General features: G+C 36.2%; 1 protein-coding gene across 8 annotated transcripts in view; it reads left to right on the top strand.

Annotated features, from left to right (window-relative positions):
* Window positions 1-21,883, top strand: part of TSC22D2 (TSC22 domain family member 2) — a 57,648-nt gene that overhangs the window by 15,138 nt on the left and 20,627 nt on the right. For 2 of the 8 annotated variants that reach the window (XR_007908757.2, XR_007908758.2), the window contains exons 2-4: window positions 2,041-2,112; window positions 3,538-3,555; window positions 13,452-13,610. The exons of 2 other annotated variants lie outside the window; for them this stretch is intronic. Coding sequence is in view for 2 of the 6 variants with exons in the window: in XM_017346837.3 (XP_017202326.1) it covers window positions 2,041-2,112; window positions 3,538-3,568 (103 nt within the window). In the remaining 4 variants the exon portion in view is untranslated. Of the gene's footprint in view, window positions 1-2,040; window positions 2,113-3,537; window positions 11,634-13,451; window positions 13,611-21,883 lie in introns of those variants that run through there. 4 more of the 8 variants (XR_011388135.1, XM_017346837.3, XR_011388136.1 and 1 more) reach the window with 4 other exon arrangements.

The following is a 21,883-nucleotide window of genomic DNA, read 5'->3' as shown; positions in this document are numbered from 1 at the left end:
AGCAGAGAGCTGGATCAGAAGAGGAGCAGCTGGGACTCGAACTGGCGCCCATATGGGATGCCGGCGCTACAGGCTGGGGCTTTAACCCACGGTGCCACAGCACTGGCCCCTGTAACTGATTTTTTTTTTTTAAAGATCTATTTATTTAAATAAATAAATAATTTTCAAATGAAAGGCAGAATTTCAGAGAGGCTTAGGCAGAGAGAGAGAGAGGTGTCTTCCATCCGCTGGTTCACTCCCCTAGTGGCCGTAGCAGCTGGAGCTGGGAGGATCCAAAGCCAGGAGTTTCTTCCATGTCTCCCGTGTGGCACAGGGGCCCAAGGACTTGGGCCATCTTCTGCTTTTCCAGGCCATAGAAGAGAGCTGGATCAGAAGAGGAGCAGCTGGGACTCGAACTGGCGCCCATATGGGATGCCGGCGCTACAGGCTGGGGCTTTAACCCACGGTGCCACAGCACTGGCCCCTGTAACTGATTTTTTTTTTAAAAGATCTATTTATTTAAATAAATAAATAATTTTCAAATGAAAGGCAGAATTTCAGAGAGGCTTAGGCAGAGAGAGAGAGAGGTGTCTTCCATCCGCTGGTTCACTCCCCTAGTGGCCGTAGCAGCTGGAGCTGGGAGGATCCAAAGCCAGGAGTTTCTTCCATGTCTCCCGTGTGGCACAGGGGCCCAAGGACTTGGGCCATCTTCTGCTTTTCCAGGCCATAGAAGAGAGCTGGATCAGAAGAGGAGCAGCTGGGACTCGAACTGGCGCCCATATGGGATGCCGGCGCTACAGGCTGGGGCTTTAACCCACGGTGCCACAGCACTGGCCCCTGTAACTGATTTTTTTTTTAAAAGATCTATTTATTTAAATAAATAAATAATTTTCAAATGAAAGGCAGAATTTCAGAGAGGCTTAGGCAGAGAGAGAGAGAGGTGTCTTCCATCCGCTGGTTCACTCCCCTAGTGGCCGTAGCAGCTGGAGCTGGGAGGATCCAAAGCCAGGAGTTTCTTCCATGTCTCCCGTGTGGCACAGGGGCCCAAGGACTTGGGCCATCTTCTGCTTTTCCAGGCCATAGAAGAGAGCTGGATCAGAAGAGGAGCAGCCTGGACTCAAACGGTGCCTATATGGGATGCTGGCACTGTAGGCTGCGGCTTTACCTGCTACGCCACAGTGCCAGCCCCTTAACTGCTATTATTCTATTGTGTGAATGAAGAACTTTTTAAAAATGATATGGCAGGTTTTGTTTTGTTCCCAAATGTATAAGTTTGCACAGTTGCAAGGGGGTTAGGGTTGGAGAGACAGTGAAGAGGGAGACCTGCTAGGGAGCAGGTTTGTCAGCAGTTTAGTTCCCTTAAACTGTTCCTGATCTATGAGGTGGATCATTACTTCTACAACTTGTCCAAATGAGCCCATAAATTAAGATTCTGTGGTGATAGCCCAAGGGAGTGTGCCCCTAAGGAATGGTAGAAATAAGTGATAATTATGGTGGGTAGGTTTCTACCCTAGCTTAAAGAAACCACACATATATAATGGATTCTAAAGGTGGAACTCTATGAAGTCCAACTCAGGAAAGGACTCTTCATTGTTCATTAACAAATTCTTCCCGCTTTTTGTAGATCATAAGAAGTTTCTGTATTGTGAAGGGTTTGCTTATTTTACCTAAACGCTGTATGTGAGAACTACTTTGTTGTTAAGCAGATAAATATTTATAAAGGCACTTGATACATAGTAGTATTGATAAAACTATGGACTAGTCGCAGTCATGTACACCCACACAGAAAATTAGATGCTAGTTAGTATTTAATTTTTGTCTGTTATCACTTTCTTTTAGAATTGTGATCCTGAATTATCACTGGGGGTCTGCTGAATTTTGTCCAGTTTTTAATTTTTTTCAAAGTGTTGTTTTGAGCAACTATATGTGATTTTTTTCTTTTGATTTTATTAAGGCAGTTACACTATACTAGAAATCTAAGTCTTCCATTTTTTTTTTGAAAAGTGGTGATTTTACTGTACATTCTCAACTTCATTTCCATTTGATTCTCGGATCTCACAGGAATCCTTCAACTGCTTTCTACCAAGCGTTCCATTTGAACACGTTTCAGGAATCAAAGAGCATCTGGGATAGGTATGAATACTTACATATGGAATGCATACATGCAAAAGTGTATGCATGAATTGCTTTGCACTGTACTGGTTTCTTGTCATTAAAACTGATTTTTATTTGTTTTTTAGAGGGTTATCTAGCATGGGACAAAGCAGCAATATAAACCAAAAGGATAAGATTATAAACATACTTTTCTTTTTACTGCATTTTGTGCGCTTTATTTTTCAAGGATTTATACATTCTATTGAATTGGAAATGAAATAGCCACTTATCTACTGTATTTTAATGCAAAACTACTTTAATTTTCATGCTGTTTTATACAGTTTCTCTTTAAAAGCTGTTATCATGCAAAGAACAATGTTATTTCAAAGTAAGAAATTTGAAAAGGGACAAGACCAAGCTATCAAAATAATCATTTAATTTTTAGCAAGAAACTTTAATGTTTGTTTGCTAGAATTCACTAGATCTGCTTTACTGGTGTGCATTCCCCTAAAACAGTTTGCTTTCCCACAGAAATCCTTAAAGATTTTATTTTTAACTTTTTAAAATATAGAGTGGAGTTATGGAGTTCATTCATGGCTGAAGATTTGGTTTATCTTTCTGCTTAACACATTTTAAGTAGTGTATGCTCTGTTCAGTTATTTTGCTGAATATTTATTAGCACTCTATCGTTCTGTGTTTAAGTTGAGTGCAAAGAGTATTTTTAAAATTCACAGAAAGCTTGATAGATTCTTTTAACTCTTGACTGGCAAAGTATTTGTGTCTTCTGACATAGTTTGCATAACACTCATGGACTCAACTCCATTTATTAGAAAAGAAGTATTGCTAAGTGTGTGTACTTTAGACACGGTCTACATTGCCTAGAAATGGTAAAAGATGCTTTTAGTTCTTGGGCTTGATTTGCTTACAGGTGTCCTTCTAAAGACATTGTCTAATAAAGTATCTTTTTGATGGCCTGTTCCTTATTTAACCAGAAGTGTTTTAAAATAATTAACTTTTAGATTAGGAGCTATAAAAATTTGTTGTACCCTGTTTATAAGATAAGTTCTTAAATAGTTCTGCCACAATAGTGCAAATTATGCATAAATGTAAATTATGGCATGAAACAAGCATCAGAGTTTCCTAATTTGAATAGTTTACCAAATATAGCCAGAGTATGAATTCTTTAGGGTGTACTTTATACAAAGGAAAAATGGCACTCTAAAAGAGTAGTTTTTATGTATGTGGTAATTCATTGCAAATAACTGACTTTTGTGAGCTGCTATGATATCAGTATGAATGATACATTTTCATCAAAACAGTGTAGAAAGATTTGAACTTTATTTTTTATAATACTTTGGATCTAATATTAGGTTTGTTCCTTTTCATTATAAAACAACCATAGAAGTTGCCTGCTCATCATTTGTTGTTACAGCTAAATACTCCTTATTTGTTTTCTTTTTTTAGATACCAGAAACTTTTAAGGTATCAGAAATGAGGCAAGTTGCTGTATCTGTAGTTTCACATAGGTTGAAAATATTTTCTCCTTGGAGCCTGTGGACCAGAGCCAAAGAAGTTAACAGATACTTGTTTGTAGTGTGTTAATGCCAAAATAGAATCAATTAAATTCTAGATCAGCCTTTCTTCACTGTAAGTTAGCCTGTTGGTACCAACATGACAAGCTCAACCCAGTAGAAACTGAGTATTAGCTTCCTTTTAAGTTTATTAAATAGTTAATTGAGAGGAGCAGTAGTGGCTAGCTAACAATCTGCAACTTCAATTGGCAAATATCCACAGATTTGCTCAGCTAATAAAGTATTGTGGGACTCTTTATTCATAATCAGATCAGACAAGGGTCAAAGATTTGTTAAACTTTAAAAAATATTAACTATAACTTATGGCCTTGTTTGTTTTATAACTCACCAGACTGCCTTGTTCATATTTGATTAGCATAAATTTAGGATTTTTAAAATTTTATTACTAATTTGGCAAAGATGATTCTATTAAGTAGAATCATTTGGAGGTTTAAGAAGCTATAAGTTGCTTACTTTATATACTGCATGATCTACTTACTTTGAGATATAAATTTGTCTACCAGTGTTGCTAGATAACAGTATTTCAGGCTTCTATTTGTGAATTCTCGGAATCATTTTCAGTAGGGACAACTGTTTAGCCCATACCAATTTTCATTATACCTGCTCTAAATATTCCAAAGATCCCTGTTTTACCTTTTTTTTTTTTTAAAGATTTATTTATTTATTTGAAAGGTGGAGTTGCAGAGGCAGAGGCAGAGAGAGGTCTTCCATCTGCTGGTTCACTCCCCAAATGGCCAGAGCCAGGCTGATCTGAAGCCAAGAGCCAGGAGCTTCTTCTGGGCCTCCCAGGCGGGTCCTAGGGTCCAAGGACTTGGGCCATCTTCTGCTGTTTTCCCAGGCCATAGCAAAGAGCTGTATCGAAAATGGAGCAACCTGGACTCCAGCTGGCACCCTTATGGAATGCTGGCCCTGCATGCAGAGGCTTTACCCACTCTACGCCATAGCAGCAGCCCCAGTTTTGTCCTTCTTGAAAGATTTTAGTCTCTTTTTTTTTTTTTTAACAGAATTCTTTCAATTCAGGAGAATATCTTTTAATCAAAATATAAGTAATTAATATTCCTTTCTCTACATTGATTAAGTTTTCTGATGGTCTGGTTTTTTTCCTCCCCTCTATAAATTAGAATTAACAAGTTGAGATGGTTTTTACCAGTCTGCCTCTGCTGTATTTAAATGCTCTCTCCTTCCATCAATATCCAGTACTTTGTTTGGTTATTATGCTAAAATTAAAGCCATTATCAGGCCTACCTTTCTTTTTTCCTATAAATGCCATTATGGTTTCTGTCTTCTTGTTTATCATTCGTCAGGAACATAGGGAGGGAATCAATCAACTGAAACCATCTTTAAATATAAAGAAAGTAGAAATTGATAGCTCAAAAATAATCTTTCTTCAGAAGACCTATGTATTAAAATGAATAATGCAGCTTGCATGGTTAGCTTTGTAAGAGATTATCTAACTTAAAGTCAATTTTTAGTGATAATCTATTAACATTCCAGAATAGTAACTTCATTTTTAAAGACTTTTTGATTGATTGATTGATTGATTCGAAAGGCAGAATTACAAAGAGGTAGAGACAGAGAGATCTTCCATTTGTTGGTTAACTCCCTCCAAATGGCCACAGCAGTCGGGCTGGGCCAGGCCAAAGCCAGGAGCCAGGAACTCTGTTAAGAATCTCCCAAGTCACAGAGACTTAGGTCTCTGTACTCAAGTACTTGGGTACTTGAACCGTCATCTGCTGCTTCCCAGGCACATTAACAGAGATCTGGATCAGAAGCAGAGGAGCCAGGAGCCAAACTGGCACTCCAACATGTGATGCGTGTTTCCCAAGCAGTGGCCTAACCTACTGCACCATAACACCCACACCCAGAATATTTTTCCTATTTAAAGAATAGCTTTCTAAAGTTTTTCTTGGCTTTGTTAAATTTGTTTAGAAACATAGCCTGATAATCATGGGGGACCAGGCCGTCATTGGGAATTTGTGTGCAAAAGTGTGTAGTAAGAATTTAGAGCAGCCAATTTTACCCTTATCAGGACAGTAAGATAAAGGAGTACTGGAGAGAGGAAACATTTTGTTCAGGTAGATTTAAGGAGTAAATTGTAAGGATTTAACCTCATTGTTAAGCACATGCAATGTTTTTGTCTTAATGAAGAAAATGCATAAATGTAGTCATTTGAAATAACAGTTGCTAGGTGCACCATCCCCTTGAGCCTGCTTGTTCTTTCTTAGGATAGCACCAATAACAGAAATTAATAAGGAAAATACAAATAGTAGACCTAGATCTACTAAAATGAATATCTAAATAAGTAATGAATATGGACAGACTCTCTCTTGTCATTATTGCCTAAAACACAGCATGACAACTATTTGGAACTATATTAAGTATTATAAGTAATCTAGAGATGATTTAAAGTATAAAGGAGTTTATATGCAAATACTGCACCATTTTATATATAAGGGACTTAAGTATCCACTGATTGTGGTATCCAAAGGGAGTGCTGGAACTAGTACATCTTGGCTCCCAAGGGATGAGTGTAGTCTCTAACAAATGTGTTTGTCCCAGATTATAAACATTGACATTTACAGGAATATTCCTGTGATTACTTTAACTGATCCTTTTCCCAATCAAAAGACAAGCCTTAAAATTTCACTCTAGTATGGTAGCCTGGAATGAAGCTAAGAGGCAATATCAGAGAAGTTTGCAGTTACTTGACACAGCAAAAGTTTATTGACTCTTACAAGTAAATATTGGAAAAAAATAAGATCAGTAAATTTCAGTTCCTGCCTTTAATGAACTTGGCCTTAATATGAAAAACGATAGGCAAATAATACATTATCACATGATTGAGAGTGGTAACTGTCATACAAAATTAAAGTACTTTATGCCTCAAGTACAGCAGGAAGAGTTGAAGAGTTCAAACTTTAGTAAAGACCAAATTGCCAGAAGAGAGTAGTGTATAAGAGGGTCAAACTAGGACCTTTGGCAACACCACCTGCATTTTGAAAACAGGAGAAAAGAACAAGTAATTTTTTGTTTATTTGTTTTTTAAAGATTTATTGTTTGGAAGTCATAAGAGGAAGATCTTCTATTCCCTTGTTCACTCCCCAAATGGCTGCAACAGCCAAGGCTGGGCCAGACTGAAGCCAGGAGCTTCATCCAGGTCTCCCACGTGGGTAGCAAGGGTCCAAGGATTTGGGCCATCTTCCACTGCTTTCCCAGGCGCATTAGCAGGGAGCTGGATCAGAAATGGTTCACCCAGGACGTGAACTAGTGCCCATACGGGATACCAGTGTTGCTGTGGTAGCTTTACCCTCTACACCACAACGCCAGCCCAGAGAACAAGTGATCTTAACAGTAGAACAGAGGCAGGCCATTGTGGTTCAGCAGGTTAAGCCACCACTTGGGATGCCTGGCGTGCAGGTTCCAGTTAGGGCTCCTTCATTAACACTCCAGCTTCCTATTAATGCACCTGGGAAGGCAGTCAACAATGGCCCAAGTACTTGGGGTTCTGTCACCCATATGAGAGACCTGGATGGAGTTCCTGGTTCCTGGTGTTGGCCTAGCCCATCCATCCCCAGCTGTTGTGGGCATTTGGGGAGTGAACCAGTAGATTAAAGATATATCTCAGTCACTTTGACTTTCAAATAAATATCTTTTTTTAAAAAAAGAGAATAGAACATTTTGAGAATATTATTTCCTAACTAAAAAAGGAGAGAATGTTTGAATCTTTACTTTGTAAAATTTCAAACTTACAGAAAAATTGTAAGAGTAGTACAAAGAACTCCAGTAACCATCTTACCAACATTCAGTGTTTCTTAACATTATTTGCTTTATTATCCTGATATTTTAGGAATCCCTTAAGAGTAATTTGCAGATATCATATTCATTTAACCCCAAATATGTATGTGTTTCTTAAGATTATTTTCTTATATGCCAGCACTATACTAAATTTAGGATATTTAATATTGATGTTATACAGTATGAATACAAATATATGGTTCATATTCAGATTTTGCCAGTTGAACCAGTAATGTCCTTCATATATCTAATCTGAGTGCCCTAGTGTATTATCACAGATTACATTTAATTATTAAACACCTATCTAAATTTTCTCCTGTCTTACATAAATATGCACTTGTATTAATCTCCTACAAGATTGTATAAAATTTATATATTCACAGAAATGGCAGGACCAATGTTCTGGATAAAGTACTACAAAAAGTGCATCCCCTGTTTGTACAACACCTTGTTGGTATTATTGGAGTCATGTAAAGAACTAGTGCCTAAAATCCAGGTGAAACAACTACTAGAGTTGGGAGGAGGGGTGCAAAAAAAAGAGAGAACCATGTAGATACTAATGTAGGTGTGTTTCTTAGAAAAAAATTATATTTGTGTTCTTTCTGTACTGTGATTTTTACATGTAGATTAAGTTGTGGTTATAATTATCTTGAATTAAAAATTTATGTTTACAAATTATATATCACTATCTGTTATATTCTGTTGTGTCCTCTTCATTTTCTTCTGATATTTGTGTTAGGTCACTTGTTTGCTGCCAGATTTTTAACCTAAGAACTTACCTTATTGTTTGAAGTGGTATTTCACTGGTTCCGAATCATCTTTTCTCTTAGCTTTTCTGTGACTAGTGGAAGTAGGACACCTGACATACTGACATCTATTTTGAGCACAGTTCCAGACTTTAGAATTGGCAATGAGCAATTATTTCTTAACTGCTCAGCCTCTTTCCATGCTTCTGCTCATGTGTTTACCACCTTCCTCTTTAGGTATGTCAAAAGTTTTTTAATTTAAAATGCCCTTCCTTATTTTGAGAGGTCATACTAATTATTTTCAAGATGAAATTTGAGAAACAACTGGAAAAGATTGGCATAGTTGGTAAGATCTCACTTAAAATTTTAACTTTTCACCAAATGAATTTTAGGTAAACTAAGGCTTTGAATACAACAGAAACGTGTGTGTGTGTGTGTGTGTGTATAAACTGGTTTGCTAAACTCTATTGTTTCGATAAAATTTACAGCAAAGCTTATTCTGATAAGGAAATAAATATAACCTGAAATTGCTAAACCAGGACAACATTGGACATCTTTTTGTTTGTTTTGTTGTTTCATTTTTCTGTTCTACTCCTCAACAACTAAAATTTAAACTCACACCTCTTCATTGTATTTAAACTTGCAAATGGTTTGGAGACTCTTTGAGAAGAAGGAAATAATTTTTTAAGATTAATTTTTATTTATTTGAAGGGCAGAATTAGGTGGAGAGACATCTAGAAAGAGAGATCTTCCATCCGCTGGTTCACTCCTCAAATGGCCACAACGGCTAGGGCTGGGCCGGTTCAAAGCCAGGAACCTGGAGCTGCTTTTGGGTCTCCCATGTGGGTGCAGGAGCCCAAGCACTTGGGCCATCTTCCACTGCTTTCCCAGGCCATAGCAGAGAGCAGGAATGGAAGTGGAGCAGCGGGATTCAAACCTGTGCCCATTTGGAATGCTGGTGTCACAGGCAGAGGCTTAATCTGCTACACCGCAACTCCAGCCCCAAGAAAGAAATATTAATTGGAATTCTTTTAATTTTTTTGTTTTTATTAAGATTTGGATTGGTAGGTAGGTAGACAGAAGATGACTATAGTTGACATTATTTGTATATGCACATACTCATACTAAAACTTCAAATTATTCAAATCAAGAACTATATTGGATTTTGTGATTGACAGAAAACATTTTCATTTTTTTATTTTTAAATATTTATTTATTTATTTGAAAGGCAGAGTTACAGAAAGGCAGAGGCAGAGATAGAGAAGTCTTCCATCTGCTGGTTCACTCCCCAAATGGCTGCAGTGGCTGGAGCTGGACTGATCCAAAGTCAGGAGCCAAGAGCTTCTTCCATGTGGGAACACGGGTGCAGAGGCCCAAGGACTTGGGCCATCTTCTACTGCTTTCCCAGGCCATAGCAGAGAGCCAGATAGAAAGTGAAGCAGCCTGGACTCCAGCCAGCACCCATATGACTTAGCCGCTGTGCCGTAGTGCTGGCACAGATAGAGAACTCTTAAATTCTTTAGTCTACCCCAAGTTTGATTCTGTGTTTAGGTTTTGGTTGCCTACTTCTAAAATATTTTCTTTATTTGACAGAAAAAAAGTTGTACAGGTGGTAAAAATTTAGAATATCTGTTGGAAAATCCTCTGAGGCAGTAGCATCTTTATGCCAGTTTACCTCCTGATTATTTTCAAACTTTGAGGATCCTTGATTATAAATACTAAAAAAAATTAGAAGATTCAATTGTGTTTTTCAGTTTTTAATCCTTTACTATTTCCCCAGAAATTGTTGTATGCTCTGTAAGCTACAGTATGTATACAGATAGCATGCCTGTCACCATCTAGTTACTTAAGACCACAGATTAAAATGGTGTTTTTTTTCTGACCTCTTAAGAATTAATGCAAGTGGTGGTATCCGTGGTAGCTAGGTATTGCCTACTGTTAGCAAGGTTGTCAGAATATATGTAACCTGTGTCCTGGAAGCCAAAAACATCTTTCTACGTATCTACTTGGAGATAAAGCTTGTCTATTCTCCCTAGTCCTATACACTAATGGAAGGGGAATAGTCAGGAGGGAAAAGAGTTGCAGTATCTAATTAATCTCACTCCTTCTGTTCACAGTGACCGTTAACCATTGGTTCAGAAAATTTCTTTTTATTTACAGCATCTGTCTATTTTAGATATTGCTAACTTAGTCTAGAAAATGTTGCTAAATATATTTCTAGGATGATCACAACCATAATTTGTTTCAAGAAATAAGAGATACCAGCTCTCAAAAGTGTAATATGTGAAGGTATCTGAAAGTTATATTTTCTGTTGACTGTTACATACTAAGCTCAGAGTCAAATACACAACTTTCTGTTGACAAAGCATCCAGGTCCTAATTGCATATATTTGAGTAATATATAGCTGGTCTCGACTTGCTTTGTGTCTCCATTTTTATCTTCTTCCCTTCACCTCCAGTTTCAGTTTCCTTATTTTCTTTTGTCTCCTTTATAAGCTGTTTCTACTCCTTTGGAAAGGTTGAGGACTATAAACATGATCTGTTGAATAGCCTTAGAGTTGTTTTTCAAAACTGTACTAATAAAATTCTTAAATGCATATAATACATAATGTGCTAACACTTCTTATTGTATATATATGCATATTTAAATTTTAGTATAGTTTATAGTGTGTCTTAAATTATCTTGCACCAACAACAAATAAGTAACGGTTCTTGTGATTGTGTGTATGTGTTTTTATATGTTAATTTCTTGGAACATATTGTCTTTCCAGCCTTGTTATTCTGTTAGGTACATTTGAACTAACTGTAAAAAACAATTCTTTGATATTTCTAAGCTCATTCTTCCAATACATAATCTGTAGAATGACTGTGTAATTTATTGGCGGTATATAAGATTGTCCTGTTTTCTTCCTTTCTCCATTTTTTTTTAAAAAAAGGGGCATTTCTGACCTTTAAAGAAGCAAGCATTTATCATGGATAGGATTTCTCAGAATAGAAACATCAGGGTGAAAATACGGCTAAATTAGTAGATGGTCTTAAAGAAATTTTAGATTATTTTTAAAGCAATGTGGTTTATACTTGCTAGTGAAATTTATATCAAACTGAGCTAAGCACATAATAACAAGTTCCTTTAGGAACTCTTGTAACCTTATTTGATTCAGCATTGTAGGTTTTCAAATAATTATTTACTATTACAAATCATCCACTGTGTTCTCCTGCTCATTATTTGGTTTTGTTAATATTTTTCATAAAATCAAATTAATCAAATAATGGTAAACTTAAGTTTAGTTTTTGCTGGGCTGCATTATGAAAACTGTTAATAGCACATTCTCAGTTAAATGGGATTTTTCCTCCTCACAAATTGAAAAATAATGAAATGATAAAATAAATGTCTACATTCTCAGTTAAATGTGACTTTTCTCACAAATTGAAAAATAATGAAATGATAAAATAAATGGGTACAGGAAATGTTTAAGATTTTTTTGATAGCAGTATTGCCAGAGATACAAGATTATAACTGATAAATTAGTATAGCTTTCTAAGTAAATATTAATTTTTAGGATGAATTCTAATTTTAAATTTTAATGGCTGTCTGATTAACTATTCATCTATAAGCATTTCAGTCCCCAATTTCAGCTGAGATACAGAATTTTTGCATCTTTTGTATGTTTTCTGAAGCACTGAGTTTAGCATACATTTATATTGTGCATACACCCTTAACATTACTTCCTGTAAGCTCTGGGCATTTATCATAACAGTGTTTTTTGGGGGGGCAGGCCCTTGTAACAAAGGGTCAAGCAATCTGCTCTTTGAAATGACCAGTTCATCAAAGCCTGAGAAACAAGCAAATTATCAGTATTATAAATATGTTTCAGGAGGCATTTACCTTAGAAAATATGGCTGTGCATTATATTTTCTCATGGGATTTGTCCCACAGAAGAATAAATCAAATATTTTTAAAATCTTGGTTGATAGAAGATAATAATTGCGTTAAAAAACTTTGTGAAAGCATTTTGGTAATGAGTTAATGAAATGACCACATCTCTAAACTATTACTTATCCTTACATATATAGATTTTTGCCTTCACCAGGTGATTATGCTATATTGCTGTGCTTTGACAAAAAAAAGTATATGATTTTATTGAAGTCAAATGTGTTGTGAGATTACATTTGGAAAGGTCATATTTGTAAATTGAAAAAATCCTAATAATTCTTCAGACCATGTGAGAGACTTTTAAATGACCATGTATAATAGAAGAGTTCCATTAAAAGTTAAATCTGTAACAGCATAACCCACCTTATACATTTGGGTCAAATATCTCTTGAGAGAGCCGCAGAGTTTCCTTTACAATGCTGTCTTTGAGTTTACTATAGCTTTGTACATATTGATCTTCCTCAATAATGGCCTCTTTCTTTTTTCCCCTCCCTTTTGCCCCATTGTATCCTTTTATTTAGGGGATTAATGTAGGCAAAACAGTGCCCACAACTATGTATTGCCTTTTTTGTGGATTATTGGCAACTAAAAATATAGTGCTTACCAGACAGAAGATGTTAGTACAGTGTTGCTTTTCAGGCATTAAAATAAATGTCCCATTGAAACCTTTCTGGTAAAATTTTAATAAATTTAGGGTGATATTCTTAATGAAGTAATTTTTGCTATTATTGAATCACCTACCCCCAGTTTTCTTCTGCACTCCTACATGGATAAGCAGTACACTGCTGAACTAATATGTTGTTTTGTCTATTACATCAAACCCATAATAAAATTTTATTCTTATATTGTGTATTTTTAGAATTGGGGGTAAAGGAGACAGTCTGAGATTAAGTATAAAAATTAAATGCTGACTTAGCATTTAAATGATCACTGTTGAGTATACTGATCAAGCCACTTGCACTGTAAGCCTAGAAACTCATATTTAGATGTGGATCAAGTAATAGAACTCAAATGCAATTCAGTAGAACTACAGTGTTGTCTATATCAGGTTATGGTGTTAAATCACAATTTCTGCATCATGATCTTAAACCTTTAATTGGTTCCATTTCCACTTTACTAACAAGTTTTCCTGATGGCCTGAAAGTCCATGTTGATATTTAAAGTTTGAAGTATCTAGATCAAATATGAAATTATTTTACATTAAAAAAAGTACAAAATATCAGTTGTGTAATCGGTAAAACAAAATTTTGCTATAAAAGATTTTTAAAGGCTATTTGATTAAAACACTTATTTACTTAAACTCTTTGCTAGAATTTTTTTTAGAATTCAGCATCGGAGGAGGAATGTGACATAATAATGATCGAAAGCCGAAAGTTTAAAAGTTGTGATGCCCTCACATGGTTGGAGGGTTATTCTAGCTTCTAAGGACTGAATGTTGTCCACAAGAGTGTCTCATCAGGTCATAAATTGGTAAGACTTAATGGATTAGATTTTATGTATTATACCTGATGTTATTGTATTGAGATGAATATTTATGAACAAAGTGAGCACATTGTATAATTTAAGAGTATAGTATTAAATATAAGTTAAAACTTGGAATTTGAAATACTTGGCATATGTAATCTTTTCAGTCTCAGGCTGAAGGCCATATCTTTGCAGTGGTGTTTAATAAATATATCAGTTTTAAAAAGAAAGTAAAATCCTATATTAGTAAGTTTCTTTAAATATTGCTATTGCATCTGCTACAGATGCATACAATATAATGTAGAGGCCCACATACTTTCTAGTTATTATCACAGGATATTTGTGATACATCACAGGAGATATTTGAGAAACATCAATAATATCAGCTGTCAATATACCAGTCTTGGCTTTCTAAATAAAAAAAAATGATATCCAGTTTCTTCATAAAATATAGTTTAAATTAATTTTATTGCTTTTGGGGGATTTTCTTAATAAAAGGCATTTTTCTTAAATGCCTCTAAAGCCAAAAAAACTCTCAGTTTTTACATTGAGAACATCAGAGATGCCAGTATCACATGAAACATGTTAGAAGTCAGTATATATTTTTGTGTGCCCTAAAAATTAATCCCTCTTAGAATTGTATCCTGTTTAGAAATAAACCGAATTTGTCCTGTGTACCCTTCTTATTTTGCTTTGGTACACAGCTTTATTTGTAGGAGATGTTCTTAGAATAATATAATTTAGTTCAGGATGAGATCTTGCAATCTTTAATGTAAGAATCATATTTTGCAGATTAAAAAATTAAAGCCATACATTTGTAAAATTAATATTTTCATTAAAGTATGATATACACATTCTTCAAATCTATCAAAAAGATTAGTTTAAATTACTTATTTTCCAGAAAAGCCAGAAGGTTGGGGTTGATGTCAATTGAACAGGCCACTGTATCTATTTCAACTTTATCCTTAACCAGCGATAAGTTATTTTCTTCCTTATACATACATGCTCATACCATTCTATCTTTTGAATAATTTTCTAAATTGTTTCTGATGATGGTATTCCATGATTTTGTGTTTGTCATATTCTTAAAACATGAAATTTCTTAAACCAGTGTACTTGTTATCAGTGGTAGTCCAGAAACAAATACAACAAACTAATAAGTTGCCTCCTAATCAATATGAGGGCTTACTCTATATATGTGGAAAATTGAATTAAGAGATAATGTGAATTTTCCATGAACTTTTTGAAGCCCCTTGTACTTTTCTATTTTCTTTCTTTTCTTTCTACCATAAACTTACACACCTTAGATAACCAGGAAATGATTTCTAATTTCTCTCCTGTAGGTTATATCCATATTTAGAAGTCAGTGGTTGGGCTTCAGGGGATCATGAACCCTGTGGAATTTTGAGTAGAATTTCTTTATGTTCAGTTTTCCATGAATGGTTTAGAGCATCTGTCAAATTCTCAAAAATAGTTAAGTAATATTGCTAGTGAATGTTTTGTTTCTGAATAACAATCCTAGGCACCCAAGTATGTGAGTGACTGATGAAAGACATTTTAATAAATGCATTGATCATATAACTTACTGATATTTATCCAAGGTTAGCTTATTGTAAGTGACCATTAGATTGTTGAGACAAATCAGAGCCTACTGCTTTAGGAGTCTCATATTGTCAATCTCTGTACTTGAAGGTTGACTGGATTTCTTCACGATTTTGCTGTGTTTCGCTGTTGAGTGGCGACTGTGTGTTAGGCACACAGTATTTTTAGTATATTACATCCTTTAATAGTCCTAACAGTAATATAGATACAATCAAAGTCCTCAGTTTACAGAGAAGGAAATTGAAAGACAGGTTAAGTAACTTGCTCAAGTCACATAGCCATTGCATGATGGAGCTGGGATTCAGATCTCGCTTTCTGACTGGAGCTCACACTCTGGTTCAGGAAGCTCTGATGTACAAGGTAATTCCAGAAAATGTGAAGGATCAGCTAAAAACCTTTTCTATTGTGTGAAGATGTGATTGCATAAATTTGATTTATTTTGAACTGGAGTAATGATGGCTCATCTTTTAATATAAAACCATCTTTGAAAGCATTTGCTAAAAAATAAATGTTTTAAGTTGTTTCCTTGTATTATAAAATACTGTTTGAACTTAATGCTTATGATTATAAACAAATAAGTGTGGGGGGCTTTTTTTTTTTTAGAAAGCCTTTGTACTTTACAGTAGTATTAAGTGTAACCACTGAGGAGCTCATCATTTAGTATTTTAGATTTCTAAGAAACAAACACTAGAAGGTATTTTTAAAAGTTTCTTTGAATTACAAATGAGGTAGTAGGAAACATCACATTACCAAATAATAATAACAACCCTGCTTAATGTTTTTTTTTAAGATTTTTATTATTTATTTATTTGAAAGTCAGAGTTACACAGAGAGAGGAGAGGCAGAGAGAGAGAGTGGTCTTCTATCTGCTGGTTCACTCCCCAGATGGCCACAATGGCCAGAACTGCGTCGATCCGAAGCCTGGAGCCAGGAGTTTCCTCTGGGTCTCCCATGTGGGTGCAAGGCCCCAAGGACCTGGGCCATCCTCTACTGCTATCCCAGGCCATAGCAGAGAGCTGGATCGGAACAGGAGCCACTGGGACTAGAACTGGCGCCCATTTGGGATGCTGGCGCTTCAGGCCAGGGCATTAACCCGCTGCGCCACAGCGCCGGCCCTTAAGTAAGAGTTTCTCATTGCTCTTAGTTGTGAATAATTATATTGAGAAAGCTTTTTTAAATCTACTTTTAAAGTGTTTATCAGGAAAAGTTTACTTGGGGCAGGGGAGTATATGCATGTTCTTAATCCAGCACATACTTTGAGTGTATCCTTTTAGTAGGTTTAATTTTACTTTCAGATAAGTTCCAAACTTTAGAACTTTCTCCCTGTTTTTAAATATTTATAATAAAGTATTTAAATATGGATTAAAGTTAAATCCACAATAATAATGCTTAAAATAAAACTAAGTTAAAATAAGAATTTATTTACTTTTTAATTAAATTGAAATAGCTTGCGGATCAAGTATAAACTGTTTCTTCAGTGCCATAATTAAAATTACAACTTCAAAGTCTTTTTTTAATAAACATCTTTTATTACCATTTTCTTTTTAAAAAATGCATTTATATTTTTGAAAGAGAGCACACGCTTCTATCTGCTGGTTCACTCCCCAAATGGCTACAATACCCAGGGCTGGGCTAAGCTGAAGCCAGGAGCTTCTTCTGGTTCTCCCATGTAGCCCAGGCATCTGGGCCATCTTCCACTGCTTTCTCAGGTGCATTAACAGGGAGCTGGCTCTGAAGTGGAGCAGCTGGACTTGAACTGGCTCCCACGTAGGATGCCAGTGGCACATGTGGTGACATAACCTGCTGTGCCACAGCGCCGGCCCTCAGAATACACATTTATATTCCAACTTATTTAGTAGTCATAATGTATTTGCCTTTTCAGAATTAAAACTTTGGAAAATTTGGAAAACAGAAAAGAACAACCAACATCTAATTCAAGTTTTTATTTTTTTAAGATTTATTTATTTATGAACTTGAAAGGCAAGGTTGCACAGAAAGAGAGAGAGACAGAGAGATATCTTCCATCTGCTGAGATAGATCTTCTGTTCACTTCCCCAAATGGCCACAGTGGCTGGGCTGGGGCAGGTGGAAGCCAGGAACCTGAAACTCCATCAGGGTCTTCTAAGGTGGTACTGGAACCCAAGCACTTGGGGCCATCTTCAGCTGCTTTTCCAGACATGTGAATAGGGAGCTGTAATCCCAAGTTTCTAATACATTTAGTGTCTCAATGTTTGCATGTCCCTTTTTAGATTTTGTATACATATGTATATGAGGGGTTTTCAAAAAGGTTCATCAAAAATGTGATTTTAAAGAAACAAAGGCCAGCTCTGTGTCTTGGTGGGTGAAGCTGCTGTCTGCAGTGTCAGCAGTCCCATGTGGGCTCTAGTTCTAATTCCAGCTGTTCACTTCCAATCCAGCTCCATGCTAATGGGCCTGGGAAAGCAGCAGCAGATGGTCTGAGTGCTTAGGTCCCAGAACCCACTTGGGATACCTGGAGGAAGCTCCTGGTTTCAGATCTGCCCAACTCCAGCCATTGTGGCCTTTTAGGGAATGAACAAGCAGATGGAAGGTATCTTTCTCTCTCTCTCCCATCCCCCCCCCCCCAAATCTGCCTTTCAATTAAATAAATAAATCTTTAAAAAAAAAAAAACTACATGTGGATTTCAAAATTTTTGTGTACCAAAATAGATAGATTTTAATTTCATTTTTCCATGAACTTTTTGAAAGTACCCTTGTATTTTAATAGTTGGAATCGTGGTAGATGTTAGTTTTCAGTAGTTTTTAAACTATTTAAATAAAAACTAAACTCAGCTAATACTGCTGTAGATGGGTTTTGAATTTTCTATTGGTATTTGATATTTGACATCTGTAATACTATTCCTTCCCAGTTTTTCTTCCTACATGGCTATTATGTTTTTCCCAGACTCCTTGATAGACCTTTTTCTTCTGTCCTTTTAAATATTGTTGGAGTCCTGACAATGCTGTCCCCCTCTTCTCACATTCTTCATCACACTAAGAGCATATAAATGGCTTTGCAAGTCAACTTTGTCCTGTAGAAAGCTGTTAGGCTCTCAGACCTGCTACCTCCAGCCTAGAGCATCTCTCCTTATATTGATGTCTATCTGATCGCTCTTAGTTAAATCAGCACTATCTCCTGATTATTTCCTCAGACTATTGATCTCTCTCGTCCGCATTCAGGGCACTCTCTTTTCTTTTTCTTTTTCTTTCTTTCTTTTTTTTTTTTTTTTTTAAGATTTATTTATTTACTTGAGATGCAGAGTTACAGAAAGAGAGAGGTCTTTATCTGCTGGTTCATTACCCAAATGGGTGCAGTGGCCAGGGCTGGGCCAGGCCAACGCCAGGAGCCAGGAGCTTCTTCCTGGGTCTCCTACTTTGGCCATCTTCTGCTTCTTTCCCAGGGGCTTTAGCAGAGAGCTGGATCAGAAATGGAGCAGCTGAGACTTGATCCAACCCCCATTTGCGGCCACTGCAGGCCGCAGCTTAACCTACTCTGCCACAGCACCGGCTCCTATTTGAGTTTCCTGATGTGGCTAACTGCACCTACTGTTCTTTTTAGTTGGAACATGTATATATGTGTGTCCTTTTCTTCTCCACCCAACTTAGCGCTTCCTTGAGTAAACAATTCTCTGCTGACCCTAGATCATGATTATGTGCTCCCAAAATACCCCCTAAAGACTGTCTTAGGGTTTATCACACTTAACTTATGTATCTCCTACACTAAACTGTAAACTCATAAACTCTGAGACATTGTTTATTTGACATCGTTTCCCAGCATTTGAAAATGTTTAAGTACGTTGAAATCCCTTTGGAATGTGGTATCTTCCTCTGCTTTCCCAGACACATCAACTGGATCTGAAGTGGAGCAGCCAGGACCCCATATGGGATGCTGGCATTGCAGACAGTTGTCCTCTGGTTATTTATTCTAGCCACTTTAACTATACTTAAATCAGGTCTACAGTGTTCCTCCCATACCCCCAGTAATATTTACCTTAGCATTCTGGTCTTTCTCCATTTCATATTTAAACTTTTCATAAACCCTCACTATGTAACACAATCTTAAAACGTAAAGCAGAAAAGTCAAATATGATTGTCATCCTTAAAGCATATGAAAGAATGTTAGGGGCAGATGTTTAGCTTAGCAGTTATGATGCCAGGTAGGACACCTGCATCCACATTGCCACATTTGATGGCCAATTCAGCTCCTGACTCCTGCATCCACATTGCCACATTTGATGGCCAATTCAGCTCCTGACTCCGGCTTGCTATTGCAGACCCTGGGAGGCAGCAGATGATGGCTAAAGTATATTTAGTTCCTGCCACCCACATGGGAGACCTGAATTGAGTGCCTAGCTCCAGTTCTGACTCAACCCCGGCTCTGTTCATGTGGTTGTGAACCAGTAGATTGGTGTTCTCTGTGTCTTGTCTGTTAAATTAAAATATATATATATATGTATATATATTATACTATAGATTCTGTGGAAACACTGAGCTGAGTACATTCTCTTAATTATTTTTGTGTTTTCATAGCTGCCGTCATCAAGAATATGGATTCCTTTATGGTCAAAATGACGTGATGACAGGTTGAACTGTCTTTATCTGACCTGACCAATCAATCCTGCAAACCTTTGTCTTCTTTTCTCCCTTCAGGATCGCTTTTGGTTTCTTCCACTTCTTTCCTTTACATTCAATTCTGATTGAATGGAGAGTAAGATAGGTTCTCTTAACTAACCAATGAGTAGATATGATTATACAAGTAAGCCTTTCACTGAATTTACAGATGGCTCCTTTCTAAATCCGTGATTCTAATATATAAAGGTCTTTATCAAATTTTTTATCTACAAGATCATCCTGAGCTTTTAAAGTCCACCTGTTTTCCCAGAAGTCTTCTATAATTTGTTGTCACCGTGACCAGTATATGGAGCAGCTTAATTTGGGCGGCAGTAACCTGCTAATCCATACAGTTCTGTCTGTTCTTTCCCTCAAACTTAATGTGGTTTTTATGTTTACTTGAGTTTGTTGCCTGTTCATAAAAACTGCTACACCTTCTTTTCTCTCAGTGATTAACAAGATGCAAGGAACAGAAAAAAAAATAAAAAGGTTTATTCACTTTTACCTAAACTATATAAGGGAGAATAAAAAATTCTAAAGAGCTGCCCATTTTTACTGTGTTCCAGTGATATCCTTCTAATTAATGCCTGATAGTATAAATAGCTGATTAGTTTCTTACATCTTTGTCCTGGCATGGTAAAGAAAACAAAATTACTTATGGAAGAATCACAAGGGCAGAGCCTGTTCTCAAGGAAGGAAGAATTAGGTATAAAATTCTGTGATTTACCATGTCTAAATTACAGAATTGTTATTGCCGAGAATGCGAGGACATGGAGTTAGCTTGAAGAGGGAAATGGTCGTTAGCTAGTAAAACTTTGTTACTGAAAATGAACCTATTTGAATACAGTTCTGCTTGAGTGAAAAAATACCTTAAAACCCTTTGGATTTCATAGTAGTGCTGTCATACTTTTCTTTGTTCTGCATCAGAATCCCTTTTTTGAATTAAGTCATTCTAAAGCAGTAATTCTCACCCAGAATAAGACATGATTTAAAAGCGGAGCAACATTTTATCTTACTGTTTTTATTTATTTTTAGTAATATTCATTGTTGAACTTTTATGTAACTAAAGAAAATCCTGGGATATTTTTAATTAAACTTTTTTTGTCAATCACATACTGTCTTTTTTAATGTTCAATCCACAGGAATGAAATGTTTAATAAGCATTGTTATAAATTTAAATCTCAAGTCAAACAATTTTTACTAACATCCCTTTTAAGTACTTTAAGTTTTTCACAGTTGCTTGAATACAAAGAAGTCAGGTACATTTGTTAAGACAACTAGAATTGTCTCATTGATTTCGGTGATACATAAATATAAACCTGTTTATAAATATAAAACCTGTTTCTTAATATTAATTTATCATAATTGATTTTTATTTACACCTCACTGCCTCAGGGACTTTTTAAAAATTTTTGTGTTTAACAGTCACTGAGAAAGTAGATCTAAGAAAGTGTTGAAGTCCATATTTACCCAAACAATAGAAGAAACTAATTTTTTTTAAGATTTGCTATTGTGGAGCCAGTGTTGTGGCATAGCAGGTAAAGCCACCACCTGTGACACTGGTATCCCATATGGGTGCCGGTTTGAGACCAAGCTGCTTCATTTCCTATCCAGCTTTCTGCTAATGGCCTGGGAAAGCATCCGAAGATGGCCCAAGAGCTTGGGCCCCTGCACCATCATGGGAGACCTGTAGAAAGCCCCTGGTTCCTGGCTTTGGACCAGCCCAGCTCCAGCAATTGCAGCCATTTAGGCAACCAGTAGATAGAAGATCTCTCTCTCTCTCTCTAATTCTGCCTTTCGATAAATAAATAAATAAAGGTTTACTATTGTAAAACATCTCACAAACAAGGAAATTGGTTTCAGCATGTTAACTTGCTTAAGAACACTCCTCCCCCCTTGTAAGTGAATAGAGTTCAGATTTTAAAACAGCTTGTCTAATGCTAAAGCTGCTGCTCTTTAATCACTTTATTGTGCTTTGAGAATTTAGCTTTTTACTCGGGCAGCTGCTGAGAGGTAAATTGTCTTACAACATAGAATGTCTGACTCCT

This window comes from Oryctolagus cuniculus, chromosome 4 (assembly GCF_964237555.1).
Source record: "Oryctolagus cuniculus chromosome 4, mOryCun1.1, whole genome shotgun sequence".
In the NCBI taxonomy this organism is placed as follows: Eukaryota; Metazoa; Chordata; class Mammalia; order Lagomorpha; family Leporidae; genus Oryctolagus; species Oryctolagus cuniculus.
Note: the sequence above shows the minus strand (reverse complement) of the source record. Positions and strands in the feature narration are given on the sequence as shown.